Below are 23752 nucleotides of genomic sequence, written 5' to 3'. Positions count from 1 at the left end.
CTCTCAGTCAAAGTCTCAACCGTATTAATCAAATGGAGAGGATTTAAGAAAAATAAAGAATATCCTTTCTGCCAAACAAAAATTTTATCAAACCTTCTAGATATATATATATATATAATATTTTTTAATTCTCATTATTTTTACCCGCTCGAAATATATAAATTCAACAGTAAAATAGGTTTATATAATGTGAAATATGTATGTACTATCATTAATTTTTAAAATGTCGATTGATGTATATTAAAATTTATCAATTTTTTTATTAATGTTAGACTTTCATGAGAAATACCGTATTCAAAATAGATTTAAATTAAAATAGATATTTTTCTTTTATGAATAAAAATCAGTGCAACGAGCAAGGAATATCGATTTTTCTCCACTGAATAAATAAGATATATATATATATGTATGTATAAATGTTAAACTAACGCAGATAAAGAAATATAAAATTAAAAATAAAATAAACAGAAAAAGGCCGGGGTAACCGGTTTCGGTTTGGGGACGTCAAAAGCGACAGCCAATAAAACTGAAAGCGGAGGGTCAAATTAGTCATTTCGTAAATTTGACCCCTTTTCTTCTTCTTGGCCTTTTTCGGTAAATGATATTTTCATCTTCATCTTTTTCTTTCCCACTTTCTTCTTCTTCATCTGCTTCTTCTGTTCTCTTCTTCAGTCGCGCCTTATTGTAAATCTTTTTTTATTTTTTGTTTTTAATTTTATCTGTAAGTTTTTAAATTCAATTTTTGAAGTACAAGCTTCAAGGATTTCTCTGTAAGTCTTTGCTTTCTCTCTTCTCAATTTATTTTTATTTAATATTATTTCTTTTTTTTTTATGTGCGTTCTTAATTTTTGTTTTCTAGTTTGAATGTTTTCTGGATTTTTTTCTTAGGTTTAAAGTAGAAATTATGCATTTTTTATAGTTTGATTCTGATGAATTAAAGTTTGAACTAAGAACTTCCAATCTAGGAGTTCACTTTGCTTCACTAATTAGTTGTTTTTCTGCGTTTTAGTGCATGTTTCATTCGATTAAGCGGTCAACTACGGGGAGATAATTTGATTCTTTAAAAGACTGGAAATGTTGAGAATACTTGGAAAGGAAAGTGAATCAATGAGTCAAGTTTTAGAGCCATTTTTTAGGGATCCGGTTGTATATATGGAGAATTTAATCAATTTCTAGCAATTTAAGTTACTAAAGATAGAAGAATTAGGTAAGTGAGAACTTTTTATTGAAACTACGATTGTTGCTTGATTAATGGATGAAAAGATATTGGTAACTGGAGAAGAGATGTGTGTTAATTAAAGTTAGGTTTGTCTTCTAAAGACTGAGATTAAAGGCATTTGGTTTATTGAAATTCAAAGAAAAAGATGATAATTTGTGCTGTAGAGAAACATCGACTAGTTCAATAATTGACTCCCTATTCTATTCATGCATTGAAATTTTTTACTAATGGCCTTGCATTTTCTAGCATTTTAGTTGCATAATTGCTGATCTTAGACTGTTATCCGAGCAACTGGTGCTAATTGGTTAGCACTTGATTGAATTCTCTTTGTTTTGATTGCAGGATGTATTTATGTGCTTAATTGTGAAAAAATGTTTGATTGTGGTTATAAAGCTCAGTACATGAGTGGTCAGAGGGAGAAGTTTGTCAGGTACTGACAGCACTATTCTAAATATTCTTTTATGTACTTCTCTCTCTCTCTCTCGTGTGGTCACAGGGATACATTTTTAAGGAAGTCTTATAATCTTTAAATTTTACTTTCTATTTTCTCTAGGTTGGATGACTTGGACTCTAGATTATCATCACCCTCTGATGCAGGATTGAAAAACTGTGGATTTAACATTGAGGGATTAAATCGTTCTGGCCATGCAAACGGTACAACATCTAGGTCTTTCAAGAGAGGGATCAGAAAGGGTTCTGAAGGACTTAAGTCAATTGGTCGCTCTCTTGGATTTGGGGTTTCTCGAGCAGTATTTCCTGAGGATCTTAAAGCATCAGAGAAGAAGATTTTTGATCCTCAGGATAAATTCCTCTTGCTTTGCAATAAATTATTTTTCGTATCATGTATCCTGGCTGTATCGGTGGACCCTCTATTTTTTTATCTTCCAGTTATTAATAATTCAGAAAATTGTCTCATGATGGATAAAAAATTAGCAGTCACGGCAACAACTCTGCGGACAATTATAGATGCTTTCTATCTTATACGCATGGCTCTCCAGTTCCGTACTGCTTATATTGCTCCATCATCTCGGGTTTTTGGACGAGGTGAACTTGTGATAGATCCTGCACAAATAGCCAAGCGATACTTGCAGCGATATTTCATCATTGATTTTCTGGCTGTGCTTCCATTACCACAGGTCTTTAAAGTTGTTTCCCTTAGTATTTAAAACCTGAAGGCTGCATATTCTCCCTTGTTCTCATGCATGTAGCTCTCTGTTTCTTGCATTATATCCTTCTTTCTTTATTTTCTTCTTTGTGAGCGACAATCATATTTCTTTATGATTTCTATGGGAGTTAAATCCATCTGATGTCGTAGTGTTGTTCATTCTTTATTCTTGTTTTGCCTGTTATTTGTTCTTTCTGTGTAACAACTTTCTTTCTATACATGCTGCTTTCTGTTATATTGACACACTCTTTACTGCATGTATTCTATCACTTAAAGTGGGAAACACATGAGCAGGTTGATGTTTTATTTTGCATGATAGATATGTGCTCTGGGATAATATTTTTTTTCATTACATTTTTTTTCCTTCTGCCTATCAATTTCACATTTTGGAGAACATCTAGTATTTCTTCCTTAAGTATTTATGCATGCATGATGAGTGTTTATGTATGCAACCATATCTACTAGTAAAAGTATTGTTATAAAGTCTTTAAGATTCAGAGTTAGTAATGATATCATCAAGTACAATAGGAGTAAGTGGCAATGTTTAATACTGGTGGATCTATGGCCTGCCATCTTGTCTGTCTTTTGAAATTCTGGCTTGCTGAAGGAGCTAAGTGATGGTGTTAATTCACATCTTTTGAATTAAGCCCTTGAGCACTTTAGTACAAGGCCAATTTAAATACTCTTAAGTTCCTAATACAGAATGGGTATAACCTGCATAGGATTTTTCAGTGAAAAACTGGCAGAAAAGTGTTGTCCTCTAACTGCTTAATATGTTGATTATGAATGTTCAGGCTAGATTATATGTGCATTATTATATTAGGGAGGGATGGTTTCCTATACTGAAGGAATAATGTCAATGAGCTGTCATTGTGGCATGGCATCCTAGTTGCAACTTGGCTGGTCTAAGCGTCTATAGCTTTCTCATTATCTTTGTTCATATATGCAGATTATTGTTTGGAGATTTCTTCATAGTTCAAATGGTTCAGATGTACTTGCAACAAAACAGGCCTTGTTTTTTGTTGTCTTGCTTCAGTACATCCCTAGATTTCTTAGAGTTGTACCCTTAACATCAGAAATGAAAAGGACAACTGGTGTCTTTGCTGAAACCGCTTGGGCTGGAGCTGCATATTATTTGCTATTATATATGCTTTGTAGTCATGTAAGTGCCTAATTAAATTGTGTCTTTATTTCACTAATGAAACCTGTTGTTAATTGTTCTCCACCCTGTTTGTTTTGATGCTATCTGAACAGGTCTTTCTTGCTAATTTTGATCTCTGCGGCTCAATTTTCACCTAATAACCTGTTCTAGCCCTGTTATGCAAATATGGTTACTCAAGTAATTACTTTTTGATCTGTGTTTTTGTTGGATGAATGTTTCAGATAGTAGGGGCATTCTGGTACTTGTTAGCTGTAGAACGCAATGACACATGCTGGCGGCAGGCTTGTAGGGATAGTGGTAGTGATAAATGCAATAAAGATTTCTTGTACTGTGGGAATCAGCAGATGGAAGGTTATAGCACATGGGCTGGCATCAGAAGCTCTGTTCTTAGTGATAAGTGCCCAGCAGATGACAATAATGATAATCCTCCTTTTGATTTTGGAATCTTCACTAACGCTCTGTCATCTGGCATTGTCGCATCAACAAATTTCCTTTCAAAATACTGCTACTGTTTATGGTGGGGTCTACAGAACTTGAGGTGGGAAAACTCATTCCTTTTAAGTGCTGATTGAGATATAAAATAAGAAAAGAAAAATAGTGGTGGATTCAGTTATATGATAATTTGTAGTGTGTATCGGGTTATGCTGAAACAGATAATTGCATTCATATCAGACATTGATAATTATATATTTACCATGATTGCAGGTGACAAAGTTTATTGGTAGTATTGCATTGAATAATCTTTACAGAACTATTTTCCTGAAAGAGAATTGGAAGGCTCTACTTCTGTGGAAAGTTTTCATACCTTCTTGGGGAATGTATATGAAATAGATGCACTCTAGGTTATGTTTTCTGTTTATCTATTATTTATTAACAGGGACTTGGATGTTAAACTCCTTATTTGTAAACTTAATGCATCTTGTCTGTAGTCTTGATGGTTAGACATTCTCTGACATCTACGTGTATAAATTATTTTCTTGTGCTAATCTTGCATGCTTATGCAATTTTCTAAATGACATATTAATTCAAGAAAACAGAAAATGTGCTGTTTGACATTAAGGCATTTGTATTAACCATCCTTTAAAATTATATCTTATATATCTTGGCAAAATGAATTAAATATGTAATTAATGCATATATTTGTTTGATGGTTTTTTGTGTAAAATTAAACTATCCGTTTTAACATTGCTGATTACTAAGATTCTTCTGTATTTTCCTTAATCTCTCTGCAGCACCCTTGGCCAGGGGCTTCAAACTAGCACCTATCCTGGAGAGGTCATATTCTCCATAGCACTTGCAATTTTTGGACTCATCCTCTTTGCTCTTCTGATTGGAAACATGCAGGTGAATTTTGGACTTTATCCCATGCATTATCTTTTAATTACTTAGTTGATACTGTCGAAGCACTCTGTTGACTGATCCAACGGTGTTCTGACATTGTGGTTGTTTTCAATCTTGTAAACAGACCTATCTTCAGTCTCTCACCATTCGGCTAGAAGAAATGAGGATCAAAAGGCGTGACTCAGAACAGTGGATGCATCACCGTATGCTTCCCCAGGACCTCAGGGAACGGGTAAGACGTTACGACCAATATAAGTGGTTGGAAACACGGGGTGTTGATGAAGAAAACTTGGTTCAGAGCCTTCCAAAGGATCTGAGGAGAGATATTAAGAGACACCTCTGTCTGGCTTTGGTTAGAAGGGTAAGTTCTTTTCCTTTGCTTCTTTTCATATCTTTCCCGTATTCATTTTCTTCCTTTGTCTTTGGCTTTTGGTGTCTTCCCTATTGGCTGTCCTGAGAAATGCAAGTTCTGGATTGTTCATTTATTAGGTTGCCATGATAACCGTCTTTCCCTTGGTTTTTTATATTCTTGTTTGAAAGCATGTAGAGTACATCTTTTCCCCAAAACATAATTCTAAAATTTGCATTATATATAAGTGATTACTAGTTTGTAGTACTTTTTGTTTAGTGAAATTTCTGATAGGTTGTCTTAGAAATTTTTCAGCTCTTATATGCTGATCTCGATTCTGTTCTTTATTTGCGTATAGAGCTGTTCTTTATCTTCAATTGCCTTTTCCTTTCCTCCCATTATTTTTTTGGGATGACCCTTGCTTCCAGCAGGATTGGTCCTTTCCAACTGGCCTTAATATTGTATTGTTATGGTACCATGCTGCTTGATAACTGCTTTGCTTCTTCTTGTAGGTTCCTCTATTCGAGAGTATGGATGAGAGGTTGCTTGATGCCATTTGTGAACGGCTTAAACCATGCTTGTTTACTGAGAGCACTTACATAGTTCGAGAGGGGGATCCAGTCGATGAGATGCTTTTCATCATTCGTGGCCGGCTTGAGAGTGTAACAACAGATGGTGGGAGGAGTGGGTTTTTCAACCGCAGTTTGCTGAAAGAAGGAGATTTCTGTGGAGAGGAACTTTTAACTTGGGCATTGGATCCCAAATCTGGTGCTAACCTTCCATCATCTACTCGGACAGTGAAGGCTTTGACTGAGGTCGAGGCTTTTGCCCTAATAGCTGAGGAGTTGAAGTTTGTTGCCAGTCAATTCAGGCGTCTCCACAGTAGACAGGTGCAACATACCTTCCGTTTTCACTCACAGCAGTGGAGGACCTGGGCAGCTTGCTTTATCCAAGCTGCTTGGCGGCGTTATTCCAAGAGGAAGAATATGGAGCTTCGTAGGAAGGAAGAAGAAGACGCAGAAGGGATGGATGGAACCCGCAATAACAGTGGTGGAGGTTCGTACAGCCTCGGTGCCACTTTCTTAGCTTCCAAGTTTGCAGCAAATGCACTTCGTGGTATCCATCGGAATCGGAATGCTAAGAGTGCAAAGGAGTTGGTGAAACTACAAAAGCCTCCTGAGCCTGATTTTACTGCCGAAGATGCTGATTGATTTGTTAAAATGCTGTTACTTTGATCTAAATTGTATTCGCTTGGCAGAACTAAAAACAATGTATAATACACACACATTCCAGTTTGGAATAGGAGTTGTAAGGCTTGCTGGAAGAAATGTTAAGACTGTAAAGCTTGCTTGCTGCTTCATTATGCCTATGGATTCCTATTTCTCTAACCAGAATGTTCAGGCCTCTTATCATGTTCCAATTGTAGGGAGGGGAGTTTCAATGATTGCACGTGTGAAGAAACATCCTGGATCATAAGGAAAAGCAATCCTTGCTAATGAACAACTCCTTTTCCAACTTTGGATGCTGACAGAATTGCTTGTAATTAATCTTGTGCGTCTCGTTTGCACTGATGTGATGAGATTTAAATGGAATCCGACCCTACCTCAGACCAAGATTAGCAAGAATGAAGCACCACCATATCTTCCAGCCCCACAAACACGGCATGTTCACGAAGATATTTGAAAGAGTAATGAAAATTAGGTGTGTGCATTTTCCACGGAGGCAAGACTTTTGACTTCCCAAGTCAATGGATTCCCTCGTTTCCTCTAAATACTTCTTCTTCATTCAGATTCTGCGTAACAATTTTCCATTTAGAGTTCATTAGAACCAAAGCCTGCTCCTGCAATCAAAGATATGGCACTCTTTTTGATCAAACAATCATCTTTGTCCTTCCGAGTCTTGTTCTTCTTCACCCTCCTGCTGCTTTCTTCTTCCCATGTCTTCGTTTCTGTCTCTGTTTCAAATTCTTCAATTCCTAGAGGTGAATCAACAAGAGAGAAGGAAGCTAATGCTCTTCTTAAGTGGAAGGCTAGTCTTGATCATCAAAGTCAGTCTGTCCTGTCTTCTTGGCTTGGAAATGACACTTGCTACTGGATTGGGATCATTTGTGACAAGTCTGGACGGGTCAGCCACTTGAACCTTTCAAATTCCGGTTTAATAGGTACACTTCATGATTTTAGCTTCTCTTCTGTTCCTGAACTTGATCTATGGAACAATTCTCTCAATGGAATCATTCCATCAGATATCAGTAATCTATCTAAATTAACCTATCTAAATTTATCTATCAATTATATTTCTGAAAATATACCTTTTGAAAAAAAAGAGTTATGATCCCCTTTTCAGCTCTATCTAGAAAAAAACATTCTGACAGGTTGAATCCCTCTTCCTATAAGAAACATGACAAACCTATCCTTTCTTTATTTGTTCGAAAATAAACTCTCTAGTGTCATACCTCAACAAGTTGGAATGTTGAAATCTCTGCATGGACTTGAACTCTCTAATAATAATCTGGTTGGTTCTCTTCCCAACTCTATTGGAAAATTAAGTAACTTGTCAGATCTTCATTTTTTTAACAACAAAATTTCAGGATCCATAACTCAAGAAATTGGAATGCTAAGATCACTTGATTGGCTTGATTTGTTTAAGAATTCTTTTAGTGGAATCATTCCATCAAATATCGGTAATCTATATAAACTAACTTACTTCCCTCGACTTGTTTATTAATTATTTTTCTGAAAATATACTTTTGAAATAGGAAAGTTAAGGTCTCTTTCTCAACTCTATCTACAAAAAAAATTCTGACAGGTTCAATCCCTTTTTTTATAAAAAACTTGACAAACCTGTCCTTTCTCTACTTGTTTGAAAACAAGCTCTCTGGAGCTATACCTCAACAAGTTAGAATGTTGAAATTTCTACAAGGACTTGAACTCACTAATAATAATCTGGTCGATTCTCTTCCTAACTCTATTAGAAATTTAAGTAACTTGTCAGATTCTCGTCTTTTTAACAACAAAATTTCGAGACTCATACCTCAAGAAATTGAAATGCTAAGTTCACTTGATTGGCTTGATTTGTCTAAAAATTCTTTTAGTGGAATCATTCTATCAAATATCGATAATCTATCTAAACTAACTTACCTTAACTTGTCTATTAATTATTTTTCCAGAAATATACCTTTTGAAATAAAAAAGTTAAAGTCTCTTTCTCAGCTCTATCTACAAAATAACATTTTGACAAGTTCAATCCCTCTTTTTATAGAAAACTTGACAAACCTGTCCATTCTCTACTTGTCTGGAAACAAACTCTCTGGAGTTATACCTCAACAAGTTGGAATATTGAAATCTCTGTACGAACTTTCACTCTCTAATAATAATCTAGTTGGTTCTCTCCCTAACTCTATTGAAAATTTAAGTAACTTATCAGATTTTCGTCTTTTTAACAATAAAATTTCGAAACTCATACTTAAAAAAATTAAAATGATAAAATCACTTAATTGATTTGATTTGTCTTTCAATTATTTTTTCGGTTCAATCCTTTTTTTATAAAAACTTTAAAAAAATTGTCATATCTTTACCTTGATCATAACCAACTTTCAAGATTTATTCCTTCCGATATGGGAAACTTAACCAATCTCATTGAGTTATCACTATATGATAATAAGTTACATGGACCAATTCCTCGAGAATTAGGAAAGCTCCCATCCCTTGTCGAGTTAAGGCTGTTCGACAACAATCCAAGTGGTTTCATTCCAGCAGAGATGAATAATCTTACGCGTTTGAAAGTTTTAGATATCTCTTACAACTACTTGACGGGCCATTTACCACAACAATTGTGCCTTGGCAAAGCACTTGAAAGATTTTGTGCAGCCAACAACCTTTTCACAGGTCCAATCCTAAAGAGCTTGAAGAACTGTACCAATTTATACAGAGTTCGACTTGACCACAATCAGCTTACAGGGAATTTGTCTGACGATTTAGGCATATACCCGAACTTGGTCTATCTAGATTTGAGTGATAACAACTTCAATGGTGAGCTGTCAACAAAATGGGTCAGTGCCACAATCTGACAAGCCTAAAGCTCTCAAACAATAATATCTCCGGTCAGATGCCCTCGGAGCTTGCAAAGGCAACTAAGCTACAAGTATGTGACCTTTCTTCAAATAATCTAGCTGGGGAGATTCCAAAAGAACTGGGAGAGTTACAATTGTTGTTCAACCTTATGCTGAATGATAATCATCTTTCAGGCAGTATTCCTCCAGAAATCGGAATGCTATCTGATCTTATGAATCTTAACTTGGCAGCGAACAACCTGAACGGCTCCATCCCAAGACAATGGAGCATTTGTGAGAAACTCACAGAACTGAATTTGAGCAGCAATGGATTGAGTGGAGAAATTCCGTCAGAGCTTGGAAGCTTGTCCTTTCTTGAAATTCTTGATCTCAGTCAGAATTCGCTAATAAGAAAAATACCGGCGCAAGTTGGGAACTTGAAAACTTTGGAAAAGCTGAACCTCTCTCACAACAAGCTCTTGGGTTTTATTCCATCAACTTTTGCTGATATGCTAAGCTTGACATCTGTGGATTTATCTTACAATCAGTTGGAGGGTCCTCTTCCAAACAATAAGGCCTTTCATGAGGCTTCATTTGAGGCTTTAAGAAACAACAAAGGTTTGGGCGGAAATATCACAGGTTTGGAACCATGTCCTTCAAATGTAACTCACAGTCCTGCCCACAAAAGGACTAAGAAAATGGTGATTGCAATTGTGGTCTCTGTTTTATGCTCACTACTTCTTGTGTTTGTGGTCTTTGGGATTCTTTCTTGTACCAAACAAAGAGAGAGAAATGCTGAGAACACGTCCAGGATAGTAGAAAGTCAGAATCTATTTGCAATTTGCAACCATGGCGGGAAAAGGATGTACGAAAACATAGTTGAAGCAACTGAAGAATTTGACTCCAAATATTGCATTGGGGTGGAGGATATGGAAGCGTTTACAAAGCTCAATTGTCGAGTGGTCAAATAGTCGCTGTGAAAAGACTTCACCCACTTACGGAAGGTGGGGCGGCAGACCAAAAGGCTTTTCATAGTGAGATTCGTGCCTTGACTGAAATACGCCATCGCAATGTTGTGAAACTTTATGGTTTCTGCTCTCATCCCCGACACTCAATTCTCGTATACGAGTTCTTGGAAGGAGGAAGCCTGGAGAAGATAGTGATCACTGAGGAACAAGCAATGGAGTTTGGTTGGATTAAGAGGGTAAATGTCATTAAAGGAGTGGCTAATGCTGTGTCCTACATGCACCATGACTGCTGTCCTCTTATAGTCCATTGTGACATTTCAAGCAAGAATATTCTGCTAGATTCAGAATATGAGGCTCATGTAGCAGACTTTGGTGCTGCCAGGCTTCTAAAGCCCGGCTCATCCAGTTGTACCTCGTTTCAAGGCACATTTGGTTATTCGGCTCCCGATTAGTTTTCTTTTCTTTCCTTCTTTTTCTTTTATGCGTGGTTTATGTTTTCTTGCTCTATTGCTCTTTTAAGCTGCAATTTGGAAATGTTAGATTAGAAAATTTGGTGAAATAATAATGCTAAGACCGAAACCAGACAATATTGAACTTGGATACCTGATTTGTTCAACACAAGCCAATCAGAAGTTAGTCAATAATACAAAGGAAATTAGCAAAATTTGATCTCTGCAAACAGTTTTGCTTTTATCTCCATTTTCAGTAACCAAAAAGGGTTTTTGTTCTTTTAGTGATTAGATAGCTCCAGCTTCAAATTAAAAGGCCTAAAAGCACTCCTCAGAGGAACAAAAAAAGATGAGAATCGGACTTGAATAGTTAGCTCTGTTAAACAAAACGCGCAAGGCAGGTCTTAAAAATTTGGATAATCTTGTTTCATTTTGCTTTACTTCTGGTAGTAGGATAATTACTCCTCTATATATGGGAAGAAGCTGAAGCTGAAATTTCAAAGGTATTCATGCACTTCAGTTTCACTGTTTCTGATTGATATCTTTCTTTGTAGAACTTGCTTACACCATGAAAGTGAATGAAAAGTGCGATGTCTTCAGCTTCGGAGTCGTGGCATTGGAGACACTCATGGGAAGGCATCCTGGGGATCTCATATCTTCCCTGTCATCATTATTTTCTTCCTCCTCGCCATCATGCTCATCATCAGCAACCGTCAATCATTTACTGCTGAAAGATCTGTTGGACCAGCGTCTCCCACCTCCAAGGAAACAAGTAGCAGCAAAACTGGTCTCAATTGTAAGACTAGCATCGACATGCTTACATGCCAGTCCACAATCTCGACCAAGTATTGAACAAGTTTCTCAGAAGCTGTCAACTAAGAATCCACACTCAGTGCATCAGTTTCACACCTTTACATTAGGGGAACTGCTTGATTCCAGCACTTATAAATCCTAAACATGCAATTGTTCCCTCTTTAAGTTTTCTTTTACCATTTTGTTCTAGTTCTGCATTTCCTTTTCCACGTTTCTATCGCCTGATGTTCCCGCTAGGTTGTGCATTATTGACTTGAAAAGTGTAGTCTGATGAGATAATAAAATACTTGCATGATTAATTTTTTGAAAATATTTGGAGTGGTTAGTTCAATAATCCACATGAAGTGAACTTTTTTAGTCTAAATTTGCATGAATCACCAATCTTCTGTCACTGCAAGCCAAACTAGTTATCAAACTGCCAGAAATTCTATTGATTACTAAACTCCAACCCTCTAGAATCCATGAAAGGATTTCCATTCTTCTTTTACATCACACCAGAAACAATCACCACACACAACCAGTAGATACAAACCACAAAAATCAACTGTCAACAATACTACAAAATCACTCAACCAAACGACACAGCAAGCAACTTCACAAGAATAACAAACCACCCATAATTTATAAGCAATTATCAGCAAATCCAATGCAGCTGGGCTCAAAACTTCATCCTCTTGCGGCCTAAAGCCAACCCGTGTTGGGGAGCCAAAAATTGGTCCATTTCCACTATCAGGCCCTTCCTGCTTTAAAGCCTTAGTTTGGTCAGAAAGCTTGCATTTCTCCTCCATATCATCTGCCCAATTCAATCGGTCTCCAACATCATCCGAGCCTACCTTAGTCGACCCGCTCCCTTGCCGACTCCTTTGCCCAAGCACTGTTCATCATCTTCAACCTTGTGCCACGCCGACTGCTCCATCAACTACATACAATCCACTGCTTCCCTCTCATTAACCGTGACATTTCTACCAGCAAGTATCCAATCTTGGCCATCATCTTCTTTATTCTGTGCCCCATCATCAACATTCAATAAATAACCCAAATCCATCTTATTTCCTAGTGTTGTTCGTTCTTTCTTTTTGTTTTGCCCAGTTATTTCATTCTTTATGTGTATCAACTTTCTTTCTATGCATTGCTTCTGCTTTCTGTCATATTGACACAATTGATGGTTTATTTTGCATAGTATATATGGGCTCTGTGATAATATCGCTTCTCATTACATTTTTTTGTCCTTCTGCCTATCTGTTTTGCATTTTGGACCACATCTAGTGTTTCTTCCATAAAGATTTATGCATGCATGATGCATGTTTATGCGTGCAACTATATCTACTAGTAATAGGAATATTGTTATAAAGTCTATAAGATTCATAGAGTTAGTGTTGAAGTAAGCCCTTGGACACCTGCAGTGCAAGGGCAATTTAAATTTTTTAAATTCCTAATACAGAATGGATATAACCTGCAAAGGATTTTTCAGTGAAAAAAACTGGCAGAAAAGTGTTGTCTTTTCGCTGCTTAATATGTTGATTATGAATGCTCAAGGTAGATTATACGTGTATTATTATATTAGGAAGGGATGGTTACCTATACTGGTTGTTGTTTGGAGATTTCTTCATAGTTCTAATGGTTCAGATGCACTGGCAACAAAACAGGCCGTGCTTTTTTGCCGTTTTCCTTCGGTTCAACCCTAGATTTCTTAGAGTTGTACCCTTAACATCAGAAATGAAAATGACAGCAGTCTTTGCTGAAACTGCTTGGGCTGGAGCTGCTCGTTATTTGCTATCATATATGCTTTGTAGCCATGTAAATGCCTATTCAATTTGTGTCTTTGTTTCACTAATGAAATCTGTAGTTAATTGTTCTCCACCCTCTTTGTTGTGATGCTCTATGAACCGGTCTTTCTTGATAATTTTGATCTCTGGGGTACAATTTTCACTTCATAACCTGTTCTAGCCCTGTTCTTATGCAAATATGGTTACTCAAGTAATTACTTTTTGATCTGTGTTATTGTTGGACGAATGTTTGAGATAAAAGGGGCATTCTGGTACTTGGCAGCTGTAGGACGAAATGATGCACGCTTGATTCCAGCAATTTGTGGTGTGCAATATGGAGTACGCCAGGCTGGAAATTAGTTTTTTGCCGTGTTAAATGAAAAAGGTTATGCCTCAAGTTGGAATTGACTCCAAACCGTGGACTCACTGAAACATTGCAGAATTCTCCACCAAAACGTGCAATTTGCAGTATTGACCACGTTAGTAGAAAAGATCAAGAAGACTTGAATGCTGGAAGTAGCTTCTTTGCACCGATAATAAGCTACCTACAAGCAAAGAGGATTGCAGAACCCCAACTTCCCTTCAGTGCACTCAAGACAAATTAGTTTACCAAGTCTCTGTAATTTTCTCCTGCTGAAGGTTTGGTTTCCGTTAGAATTCTCTATATGCTGATTCCAATTCTAATTTCCTGTTGAAAGGAAAAGCTAGGGATAGAATTTGGCACTAAACTAAAAATTTGTTTGGGGTCCAAGAACAAATATTATAATGTAGAAGCTATATGAACCGGTCTTTCTTGCTAATTTTGATCTCGGGGGCAAAATTTTTTGACCTGATAACCTGTTCTTATGCAAATATGGTTACTCAAGTAATTATTTTTTGATCTGTATGTTTATTGGATGAATATTTCAGATGAATGTTTGTTTATCATGTTCCAATTGTAGGGAGGGGCGTTTCAATGATTGCACGTGTGAAGAAACATATGTTCCGTGTTCCGGATCATCATATGGAAAAGCAATCCTTGCCTTTTTTTCCAACGTTGTATAATGACAGAATTGCTTGTAATGTTCTATCTCTTTAGCTCTTGATGTGATAGGATTTAAGTGGTAATCCGACCCTACCTCAGACTATATGTTTCAGCCTCACCAAACACGGTATGTTGACGAAGAAAGTTGAAAAAGTAGAGAAAATGAGCTGAATATTTTCCATGGAGGGAAGCCTTTTGACTTCCCATGTGAAAGGATTCCCTCGTTTCCCCTAATGCTTCTTCTTCATTCAGATTCTGTGTAACTATTTTCCCTTTAAAGTTCATTAGAACCAAAACGTGCCCCGGTAATCTAAGATATGCTGCTTTCTTTAAACAAACAATCATCTTTGTCTTTCAGAGTGTTGCTCTTCTTCACCCTGCTGCTGCTTTCTTCTTTCCATGCCTTTGGTTCCCTTTCTGTTTCAAATTCTCCTGTTCCTATAGATGAATCGACAGGAGAAAAGGAAGCGAAAGCTCTTCTTAAGTGGAAGGCTAGTCTTGATCATCAAAGTCAGTCTGTCCTGTCTTTGGTTGGAAACGGCCTTGTTACTGGATTGGAATCATTTGTGGCAAGTCTGGAAGGGTAACCTTTCAAATTCCGGTTTAATAGGTACACTTCATGATTTTAGCTTCTCTTCTTTCCCTGAACTTACTGTTCTTGATTTATGGAACAATTCTCTTAATGGAACCATTCCATCAGATATTGGCAACTTATCTAAAGTGATCTATCTCGATTTGTCTTCCAATTATCTTTTTGGAAACATACCTTTTGAAATAGGAAAGTTAAAGACTCTTTCTGAGCTCTATTTGGAAAAAAACATTCTCACAGGTTCAATCCCTCTTTCTATAGGAAACTTGACAGACCTCCTCTTTCTTTACTTGCACAAAAACAAGCTCTCTGGTGCTATACCTCAAGAAGTTGGGATGCTTAAGTCCTTGTATAGACTTAGACTCTCTGATAATAAATTTGTCGGTTCTCTTCCTACTTCTATTGGAAACTTAAGCAACTTATATGACCTTAGCTTTTATAACAACAAAATTTCAGGACCCATACCTCAGGAAATTGGAATGCTGAGATCCCTTGAGCAACTTAGTTTGAGTAATAATAGTCTTACCGGCGAAATTCCGGCTTCAATAGGAAACTTGACCAGCTTATACATGCTGTACCTTTCTAATAACACATTTTATGGCTCAATTCCTCAAGAAATTGGAAGAATGCAATCTCTCACTGATCTTGAATTGGCAATGGCAAATCTTACGGGTTTAATCCCTGCTTCCATAGGAAACTTGAAAAAGTTATCATTTCTTTACCTTCAACATAACGAACTTTCAGGATCTATTCCTTCTAGTATAGGAAACTTAACCAGTCTCACTGAATTAATACTACAACACAATAAGTTACATGGATCAATTCCTCGGGAATTAGGAAAGCTCCAATTCCTTGTCGACTTAAGGCTGTTCAACAACAGTCTCCGTGGTTTGATTCCAGCAGAGATAAATAATCTTACACATCTGATAGTTTTGCAACTCTCTGAAAACTACTTGACTGGCCATTTACCGCAACATGTGTGCCTTGGTAGAGCACTTGAAATTTTTACCGCACACAACAACCTTTTCACCGGTCCAATCCCAAAAACCGTGAAGAACTGCACAAGCTTATACAGGGTTCGTCTTGAACACAATCAACTTACAGGGAATTTGTCCGAAGATTTAGGGGTATACCCACACTTGGACTATCTAGATTTGAGTGGCAATAAATTCAATGGTAAGCTGTCACCAGAATGGGGTCAGTGCCGCAATCTAACAAGCCTTAAGCTCTCAAACAATAATATCACCGGTTTGATACCCTCTGAGCTTACAAAGGCTACTAAGCTACAAATATGTGATCTTTCTTCAAATAATCTAGTTGGGAAGATTCCCAAGGAACTGGGAGAGTTACAATTGTTGTTCAACCTTATGCTGAATGACAATCATCTTTCAGGCAGTATTCCTCCGGAAATTGGAATGTTATCTGGTCTTACGAGTCTTAACTTGGCAGCAAACAACTTGAACGGCTCCATCCCAAGACAATTGAGCATGTGTGAGAAACTCACAGAACTGAATTTGAGCAGCAATGGATTGAGTGGAGAAATTCCGTCAGAGCTTGGAAGCTTGTCCTTTCTTGCAATTCTTGATCTCAGTCAGAATTCGCTAATAAGAAAAATACCGGCGCAAGTTGGGAACTTGAAAACTTTGGAAAAGCTGAACCTCTCTCACAACAAGCTCTTGGGTTTTATTCCATCAACTTTTGCTGATATGTTAAGCTTGACATCTGTGGATTTATCTTACAATCAGTTGGAGGGTCCTCTTCCAAACAATAAGGCCTTTCATGAGGCTTCATTTGAGGCTTTAAGAAACAACAAAGGTTTGTGCGGAAATATCACAGGTTTGGAACCATGTCCTTCAAATGTAACTCACAGTCCTGCCCACAAAAGGACTAAGAAAATGGTGATTGCAATTGTGGTCTCTGTTTTATGCTCACTACTTCTTGTATTTGTGGTCTTTGGGATTCTTTCTTGTACCAAACAAAGAGAGAGAAATACTGACAACACGTCCAGGATAGTAGAAAGTCAGAATCTATTTGCAATTTGCAACTATGACGGGAAAAGGATGTACGAAAACATAGTTGAAGCAACAGAAGAATTTGACTCCAAATATTGCATTGGGGTGGGAGGATATGGAAGCGTTTACAAAGCTCAATTGTCGAGTGGTCAAATAGTAGCCGTGAAAAAACTTCACCGACTTACGGAAGGTGGGGTGGCAAACCAAAAAGCTTTTCACAGTGAGATTCGTGCCTTGACTGAAATACGCCATCGCAACGTTGTGAAACTTTATGGTTTCTGTTCTCATCCCCGACACTCAATTCTGGTGTACGAGTTCTTGGAAGGAGGAAGCCTGGAGAAGATACTGAGCATTGAGGAACAAGCAATGGAGTTTGATTGGATAAAGAGGGTAAATGTTATTAAAGGCGTGGCTAACGCTGTGTCCTACATGCACCATGACTGCACCCCTCCCATAGTCCATCGTGACATTTCAAGCAAGAATATTTTGCTAGATTCAGAATATGAGGCCCATGTAGCAGACTTTGGGGCTGCCAGGCTTCTAAACCCTGACTCATCCAATTGGACCCCATTTGAAGGCACTTTTGGTTACTCTGCTCCCGGTTAGTTGTCGTTGTTTTCCATCTTTTTCTTGTTTTATGCATGGCATTTTTCTTGCTCTATGGCTCTTTTAAGTTGCAATAGGTGATGATATTATTAATAGTCTCATTTGGGAGACGGAAGTTAAGCCGCAGCGGCTTACAAAAACAAAAAGAGTCCTTGGACATTTATGCACTTCAGTCGCAACATAAGGCTTAACTTGCTATATTTATCAGGAATAGGCTAATAGTAGAATAATTATTTCTCTATTCCAAAGACATTCTTGCACTTCAGGTTTAGTGTTTCTGAGCGGATATCTTTCCTTTGTAGAGCTTGCTTACACCATGCAAGTGAATGAAAAGTGCGATGTCTTCAGCTTTGGAGTCGTGACATTGGAGACACTCTTGGGAAGGCATCCTGGGGATCTCATATCTTCCCTGTCATCATCATTTTCTACGTTCTCGCCATCATGCTCATCATCAGCAACCTTCCATCATTTACTGCTGAAAGATCTGTTTGACCAGCGTCTTCCACCTCCTAGGAGACAAGTAGCAGCAAAACTGGTCTCAATTGTAAAACTAGCATCTACATGCTTACATGCCAGTCCACAATCTCGACCAAGTATGCAGCAAGTTTCTCAGGAGCTGTCAATTCAGAATCCACCCTCAGTGAATCAGTTTCACACATTGACATTAGGGCAATTGCTTGATTCCAGCACTCATACATCCTGAGCATGCAATTGCTCCCTCGTTTTTCTGCCATCATTCTGTTCCGCTTCTGCATCTCCTTTTCCATGTTTCTATCACAGGATATCCCAATTAGTCTCTGTATCATTGGCTTGAAAAGTAAGCACTGATGAGACAATAAAATTCTAGCATGAAAAACTATTACTGTAATCTTCAGAGGGCTACAAACAATTCTCTGCCTTATATATCAAAGGGATCTGTGGCGCAATCGTAGAGTCTGACTCCAGATCAGAAGGTTGCGTGTTGGATTCACGTCAGGTTCAAATCCCAATGCATTGGGATCCCTCCCGTAATTTTCTTATGTCAATGGAATTTCCCTAGCAGTCCTTTCCAGTTCCGCCCTTTTCAATCCCATTTGTCTTTATCTATCCTAAAAATGTATTCATGTTCTGTTTCTGGTCCTCCATCCCAAAGGGACGTTTGATCAGAAGCGGGAGGATCAATGCTTCACCCTTTAGCAATATTCTATGGGGTCGGCTGAAAATGCTTTCCAAGATTGAAGAACAAGTCTCGATGGGAACAATACAAGGAAATAGCAATCCATCTTGTCAACTAGTGCTATTGGTTTTGTCTAAATCCTCGAATGCATCGTCCAAATTCTAGGCTTCCACAATTGAATCAATGCCAACTAGAATAATGACATACAGCATATAAATCTACAGAGTTTAGACATGAACTGATAATTTCCTTTATTTTCAGAAGAACAAGGATAGTGAATTCTTTCTTGACAGAATTGCAGGATAAACAAGCAGTATTAAGGATGAATACAAGAATTCCTTCATTTTCTAGAACAGGCATTGAGAAGAGATTGCTTAACAATCTCTCCAGGGTCTCATACAAAACACTAATGTAATGGAACCAATTGACGAGTAAAAGTAACTAGTAACCGCCAAAGAACCTGTATGTAGAAGGCTAAAAAAAATAACAATTTCTATGATTGAAGATTCAAAAATGAACCTAAATGGTAACTCCGCAAGCAAGAATGTCCTGCATTTCTGATTCTGTTCGGAATAATTTGAGCATCTTCATGAAGAAACAAACTGGGAATTTTCCTTAGGTTGCAAGAACAGATCAATCAATCTTCACTGATGAGTAGATGAGCCTTGTGAACCAGAAGCAAGCATAGAAACCAATTGCACCAGTCAGCACAAAGAATGCATAAGATACAATCAACATGTACCCAAAGTACAAAACTCCAGATACTGGCTTTGTGATCTCAAGCTTTGTAAAGAAGTAGAAGGCAGCATAGAGGAATAGGTAAAGTGCAGAGGAACCAGAAGTCAAGTATGACCTCCACCACCATAGGTAATCCTCACTGCACAGCTGGAAGTAGCAGAGCACAACCGTGATCTCGGCACAAGTGACAATTAGAATGACAAAGACAATGAAGAGGAAGCCAAATATGTAATAGAACTGATGCAACCATATAGAAGTGAGGATGAAAAAGAGCTCAATAAAAACAGCCCCAAATGGAAGTATGCCCCCAATTAGGATGGAGAAGGCTGGGTTCATGTACCAAGCCTGTTCTGGAATTTGCCTTGGGATCTTGTTAGTTTTCACTGGATCCTCAATTGTTGGCTTCTTAAAACCAATATAACTACCCACAAAAACGAGAGGGACTGAGATGCCAAACCATAACAATACCAGAGCAAACATAGTTCCAAATGGCACTGCTCCAGAGGATTTCTGGCCCCATATCAGAGCATTCAAGACAAAGAAAATGACAAAGACAGTTGCAGGGAACATAAAAGCTGTTTTGAGTGTAATTTTCTTCCACTCTGTTCCCTTGAACATCTTATAAAGACGAGCCGAGGAGTATCCAGCAAACAGGCCCATGAAGACCCAGAGTAGAAGCATGGCTGTCATTAACCCACCTCTGTTTGAGGGGGACAGGAAGCCAAGGAGAGCAAAGATCATGGTAACAAGAATCATACCAAAAAACTGAACCCCTGTTCCCACATACACACACAGTAAGTCGGAATTTGCTGGAGGCCTGAAAACGTCCCCATGGACAAGCTTCCACCCTGTCTCCTCTTGGGCTTCTTCTTGGGTTTCAAGTTGGTTGTACTTGGAGATATCCCGATAAAGAGTTCGCAACATGATCATAGCCACCATTCCCGAGAGGAAAAGAACAATCATCAAAGAATTAACAATTGAGAACCAATGGATCTGATCATCAGCCATTAGAAGATAGGTATCCCATCGGGATGCCCACTTTATCTCACTTTCCTGCAAGATGATAAAAAGGAACAAGTGTATTAGAATGCAATAATATCACGACTCACCTTTACAGTAACAACCAGCATGCATTTTCAATTTACAAAGAGGTAGAAGGCCTGACCTGGAACTCAACATCATATGTAAATATGATCTCCTTCTTTTCTTCAACCTCTTGAGGAGATTCAGAGCTAGTAACTGCACGTTTTGCATGGGGATCGCAGGTTGTCAGACGGGTTTTCTCATTCCAATCACCCTCATACTCATGTTTAACACTGTATTCATCAAAATGATTTACTATAAGATACTGAACATAAACACCATTGGAAAGAGAAATTAAATCTAACAGACAAGCCTCTAACATAAAGAATAAAAAATTTAACCTGAATGGTTTGACCTCAAACCCAACAATCCTTGCAGAATCTGCCAGTGGATCCTTGTGAAATTTAACTATAAATGTCAAGTGATTGTTGATAAAATGTTTTTCTTCCTTGCTCTGCAAGTATGAACAGCAAAACCAGCATTGCTTGCATCAGCACAAGGAAAAATATTTAACATAATTCCAAAAAGAAGCAGATCAATCGGGCATTTACCCCAGCATACTGTCCTCTTAGACCAACATGAAAACCATGCTGATACACTACAGCATTTTCCTGATCGGGCCTTCTTATGGGAACAACCAATGGAAGGTTATCCAAAATCCTGTCACAAACACATCATAAATATCAGTTGGTACTCAAGGAGAAATGGAATGCTACAATTACAATTTCCTGAATGAGAGTCTCACATGTTCACTCGATATTCATCATCAATCTTCTCCTTGAATGCCTTTGCAGTTTTCTTATCAAGAATTTTACGACATACAATATTGCACATTTGTGGTTCTCTCATTTTAAACTGCAAACCAATAGCCCTGTCAACCACTAAAAAGCCAAAATACAGCAAAGAGACATAAAGAAAAGATCTAGGAGCTTTAACTCACAACATAAGGAGAATTTTCAATTCGATCACCACGAAGGACCTCCCCAAGATTCTCTGCACTGTCAACTATGTTCTCAGGCTGACAATATGGTAGAGAATAGTAGGAATAAGGAAGTTGTGTTTTAGTTGAAGTCAGCTTATTCACTTTCACCAACAATGGATCCCCCTGCATAAATGGAGAAAAAAGAACATTGAATAAAACGACATTAAACCATCAGTTTGATTAAGTCAAAGATCCTGGAGGTTGATTATAGAGCAAGGAAGACTCACTAAGCTTAATTAACATTCAAATTTCATAAATTTACTTCAAATTTTAAGCCAAACTGACCACAGAATTTGTCGGTTTGATAAAAAAAAATAAGGCAGCTTTGAACTACGGAAAAAAAATACAAACTTAAAACTTATCAGACTAACTTCCATAGAATCATTACATCCAAATTCATTGAACCAAAACGGAGGTTCTAGAGATCATAAAACGCAGATCTGCATAAAACCCAAAAACAGAATGTAAAATCCAAGTCAACCCAAAGATCCAAAATTCATGATGGTGGTGGTGATGATGATGATGCAGACATTAACATACATGCATGCATGCATGTATGCATGTGAGGAAACCAACCTTTTTGAAATCTTCAGGGGCAACACCAGGAAGGTAGAAGCAATGGGCACGAAGGAACAAGAGAGCAAACAAGGAGAAGATCCATGCGACGTGAAACCTATGACCCGCCATGGGTTTTGCCTCGATCTAGATCCGATTACCCAGATTCCCACTTTCCCTGTATTCAAAAACGGAACTACGATGAAAAGAGCCTGCTTTGCTTCGTTATTCTTGTCTAGTTAGATTTTCTTGTTTCCGAGGGAAGAAACGACGAGAAAGATGAGAGAGGGAAAAGGGTGGTTTGTTGGGAAGAACGAGAGGAAGCCAGGGGAGAGAAATCTATGTTTATAGAGGGAACCCCACCTCACACCCCCTTGGGCACGACCGGTACTTTCCCTCTTTGTTGCCGTTGGATTTAAATTCTATGACTTTGATGTACGCTCTTGATTTTCATCAGGCGACCCTGACGGTGACTCCGTGGACATTACGGTAAATTTCCACTTTTTTTTCTTTTTTGGGTCAATAATTCCTTCATTGGTAATTAGGAGGAGAGGCAGAGCTTGACAAGAAAGAGAAAAAGAAATGGGGGTGCCATATGGTTTACATGTGTAGCAAGTTTGTGTCGGTCTCATTGTCAGTCTATATCCAAAACATGAACAGATTAACAAAGAACTGCAGATTGAGAAACCCATTTTTTTTCCATTTCTCAGTCATAAATGGGATTCGAAGTGGAAAGAACTCTTATTTTCCATCAATATTTCTCGGAAAGGAAAATGTTAGAAACCTCTTAAACGAGTATGATTTTGATACCCTTTTTGGCCCCATAACTGAAAAAGAGAACATTTTTACTAGAATTTCTTCTTCTTTCTTGCAAATTGGGGGAATCCCATTTTTTTTCAGATCCCCACACACCAAACAATGGGATGCAATGTTGATGGTGAGACTGTGAGAGTGACCTCCCAACGAAGGAAATTGTATATTTCTTTAAGCCATGGAGTTTTGTTGATATGAATACCATAAATCAGGAAATAGAACATGAAATTCCTCTTTCATGGCCAGTTTTTGCATGAACATAATTGAATGGGGTTTTGCTTTGTTTTGTTTTATCTGGCTGTCCAAAAATGGTTGCTTTACAAGGGGTTCCGCTACTGCTGTTTGAAGTCCTAAGCAAAAGCTAGCCATGATCTTGACTTTCTTCTCCTAGCAAACAATAACGAGATCATCATTATGTTATTACTACAATTATTAATTATGTTCTACATTAATATATTGAAGGGTTATGCACAGTAATCAAAACTCAAATTATTAAAGAAATCATGTACTTACTTGTTTAAGTTGGTCATTCAATCTCTAGATTAGGTAGGATTTCGAAGTGTGCTTTAGCTGTTGGATCTAACTCGTTGTTTACTTTACAACTGACACATTTTTCAAAGGCAAAGTCACCCCTCCTCACATGAAATCTGAGTTTCATTGTTAAAAATAGTTAATTTAATCATTTTTTAAACTTAATTATGTATTTCTTAAAAATTTAATTTCAAATTATTAATAATAATTAATTTAAATTTTTATATAAATTTTAATAACCACGTTCACATTTTATATTTGATGTGTGAGGAGTTATCACACCTTTACTCAAAGCTGCTCGGTGATGGTAGGTGATGCATCTACCAAATAGGGAAAAAGAGCCTTAAGGAAGAAAATTGTAAGTTGAGAGTGTCACTGTCCAT

At 37.6% G+C, this 23752-nt stretch overlaps 3 protein-coding genes and 1 pseudogene across 3 annotated transcripts; 3 read left to right on the top strand and 1 right to left on the bottom strand.

The window, feature by feature from the left end:
• The first annotated feature begins 605 nt into the window (after positions 1-605).
• Positions 606-6624, top strand: LOC110411719 (putative cyclic nucleotide-gated ion channel 5). The gene is made up of 8 exons (XM_021422005.2): positions 606-770; positions 1562-1649; positions 1773-2355; positions 3334-3546; positions 3768-4084; positions 4779-4890; positions 5012-5248; positions 5749-6624. Exons 2-8 carry the CDS (start codon positions 1591-1593, stop codon positions 6445-6447), a joined length of 2220 nt encoding a protein of 739 aa, XP_021277680.1. The 5' UTR covers positions 606-770; positions 1562-1590; the 3' UTR covers positions 6448-6624.
• Positions 6625-6760: 136 nt separating this feature from the next.
• On the top strand, positions 6761-11796 carry LOC110411721 (uncharacterized; annotated as a pseudogene).
• A 3080-nt stretch (positions 11797-14876) lies between these two features.
• On the top strand, positions 14877-18566 carry LOC110411718 (uncharacterized). The gene is made up of 2 exons (XM_021422003.2): positions 14877-17506; positions 17814-18566. Exons 1-2 carry the CDS (start codon positions 15229-15231, stop codon positions 18212-18214), a joined length of 2679 nt encoding a protein of 892 aa, XP_021277678.2. The 5' UTR covers positions 14877-15228; the 3' UTR covers positions 18215-18566.
• A 327-nt stretch (positions 18567-18893) lies between these two features.
• Positions 18894-22390, bottom strand: LOC110411720 (Endomembrane protein 70 protein family). The gene is made up of 7 exons (XM_021422006.2): positions 22047-22390; positions 21429-21593; positions 21234-21343; positions 21040-21148; positions 20830-20942; positions 20571-20721; positions 18894-20458 (listed from the first exon to the last, which is right to left on the bottom strand). The coding sequence occupies exons 1-7, from the start codon at positions 22155-22157 to the stop codon at positions 19301-19303; spliced, it is 1917 nt and encodes a 638-aa protein (XP_021277681.1). The 5' UTR covers positions 22158-22390; the 3' UTR covers positions 18894-19300.
• Between the last annotated feature and the right edge of the window lie 1362 nt (positions 22391-23752).

The sequence above is a fragment of the Theobroma umbraticum genome, unplaced genomic scaffold (assembly GCF_002168275.2).
Source record: "Theobroma umbraticum cultivar Fairchild unplaced genomic scaffold, ASM216827v3 scaffold_56.0, whole genome shotgun sequence".
NCBI lineage: Eukaryota > Viridiplantae > Streptophyta > Magnoliopsida > Malvales > Malvaceae > Theobroma > Theobroma umbraticum.
The sequence above is the reverse complement of the archived record's forward strand: the minus strand, read 5'-3'. Positions and strand labels throughout refer to the sequence as shown.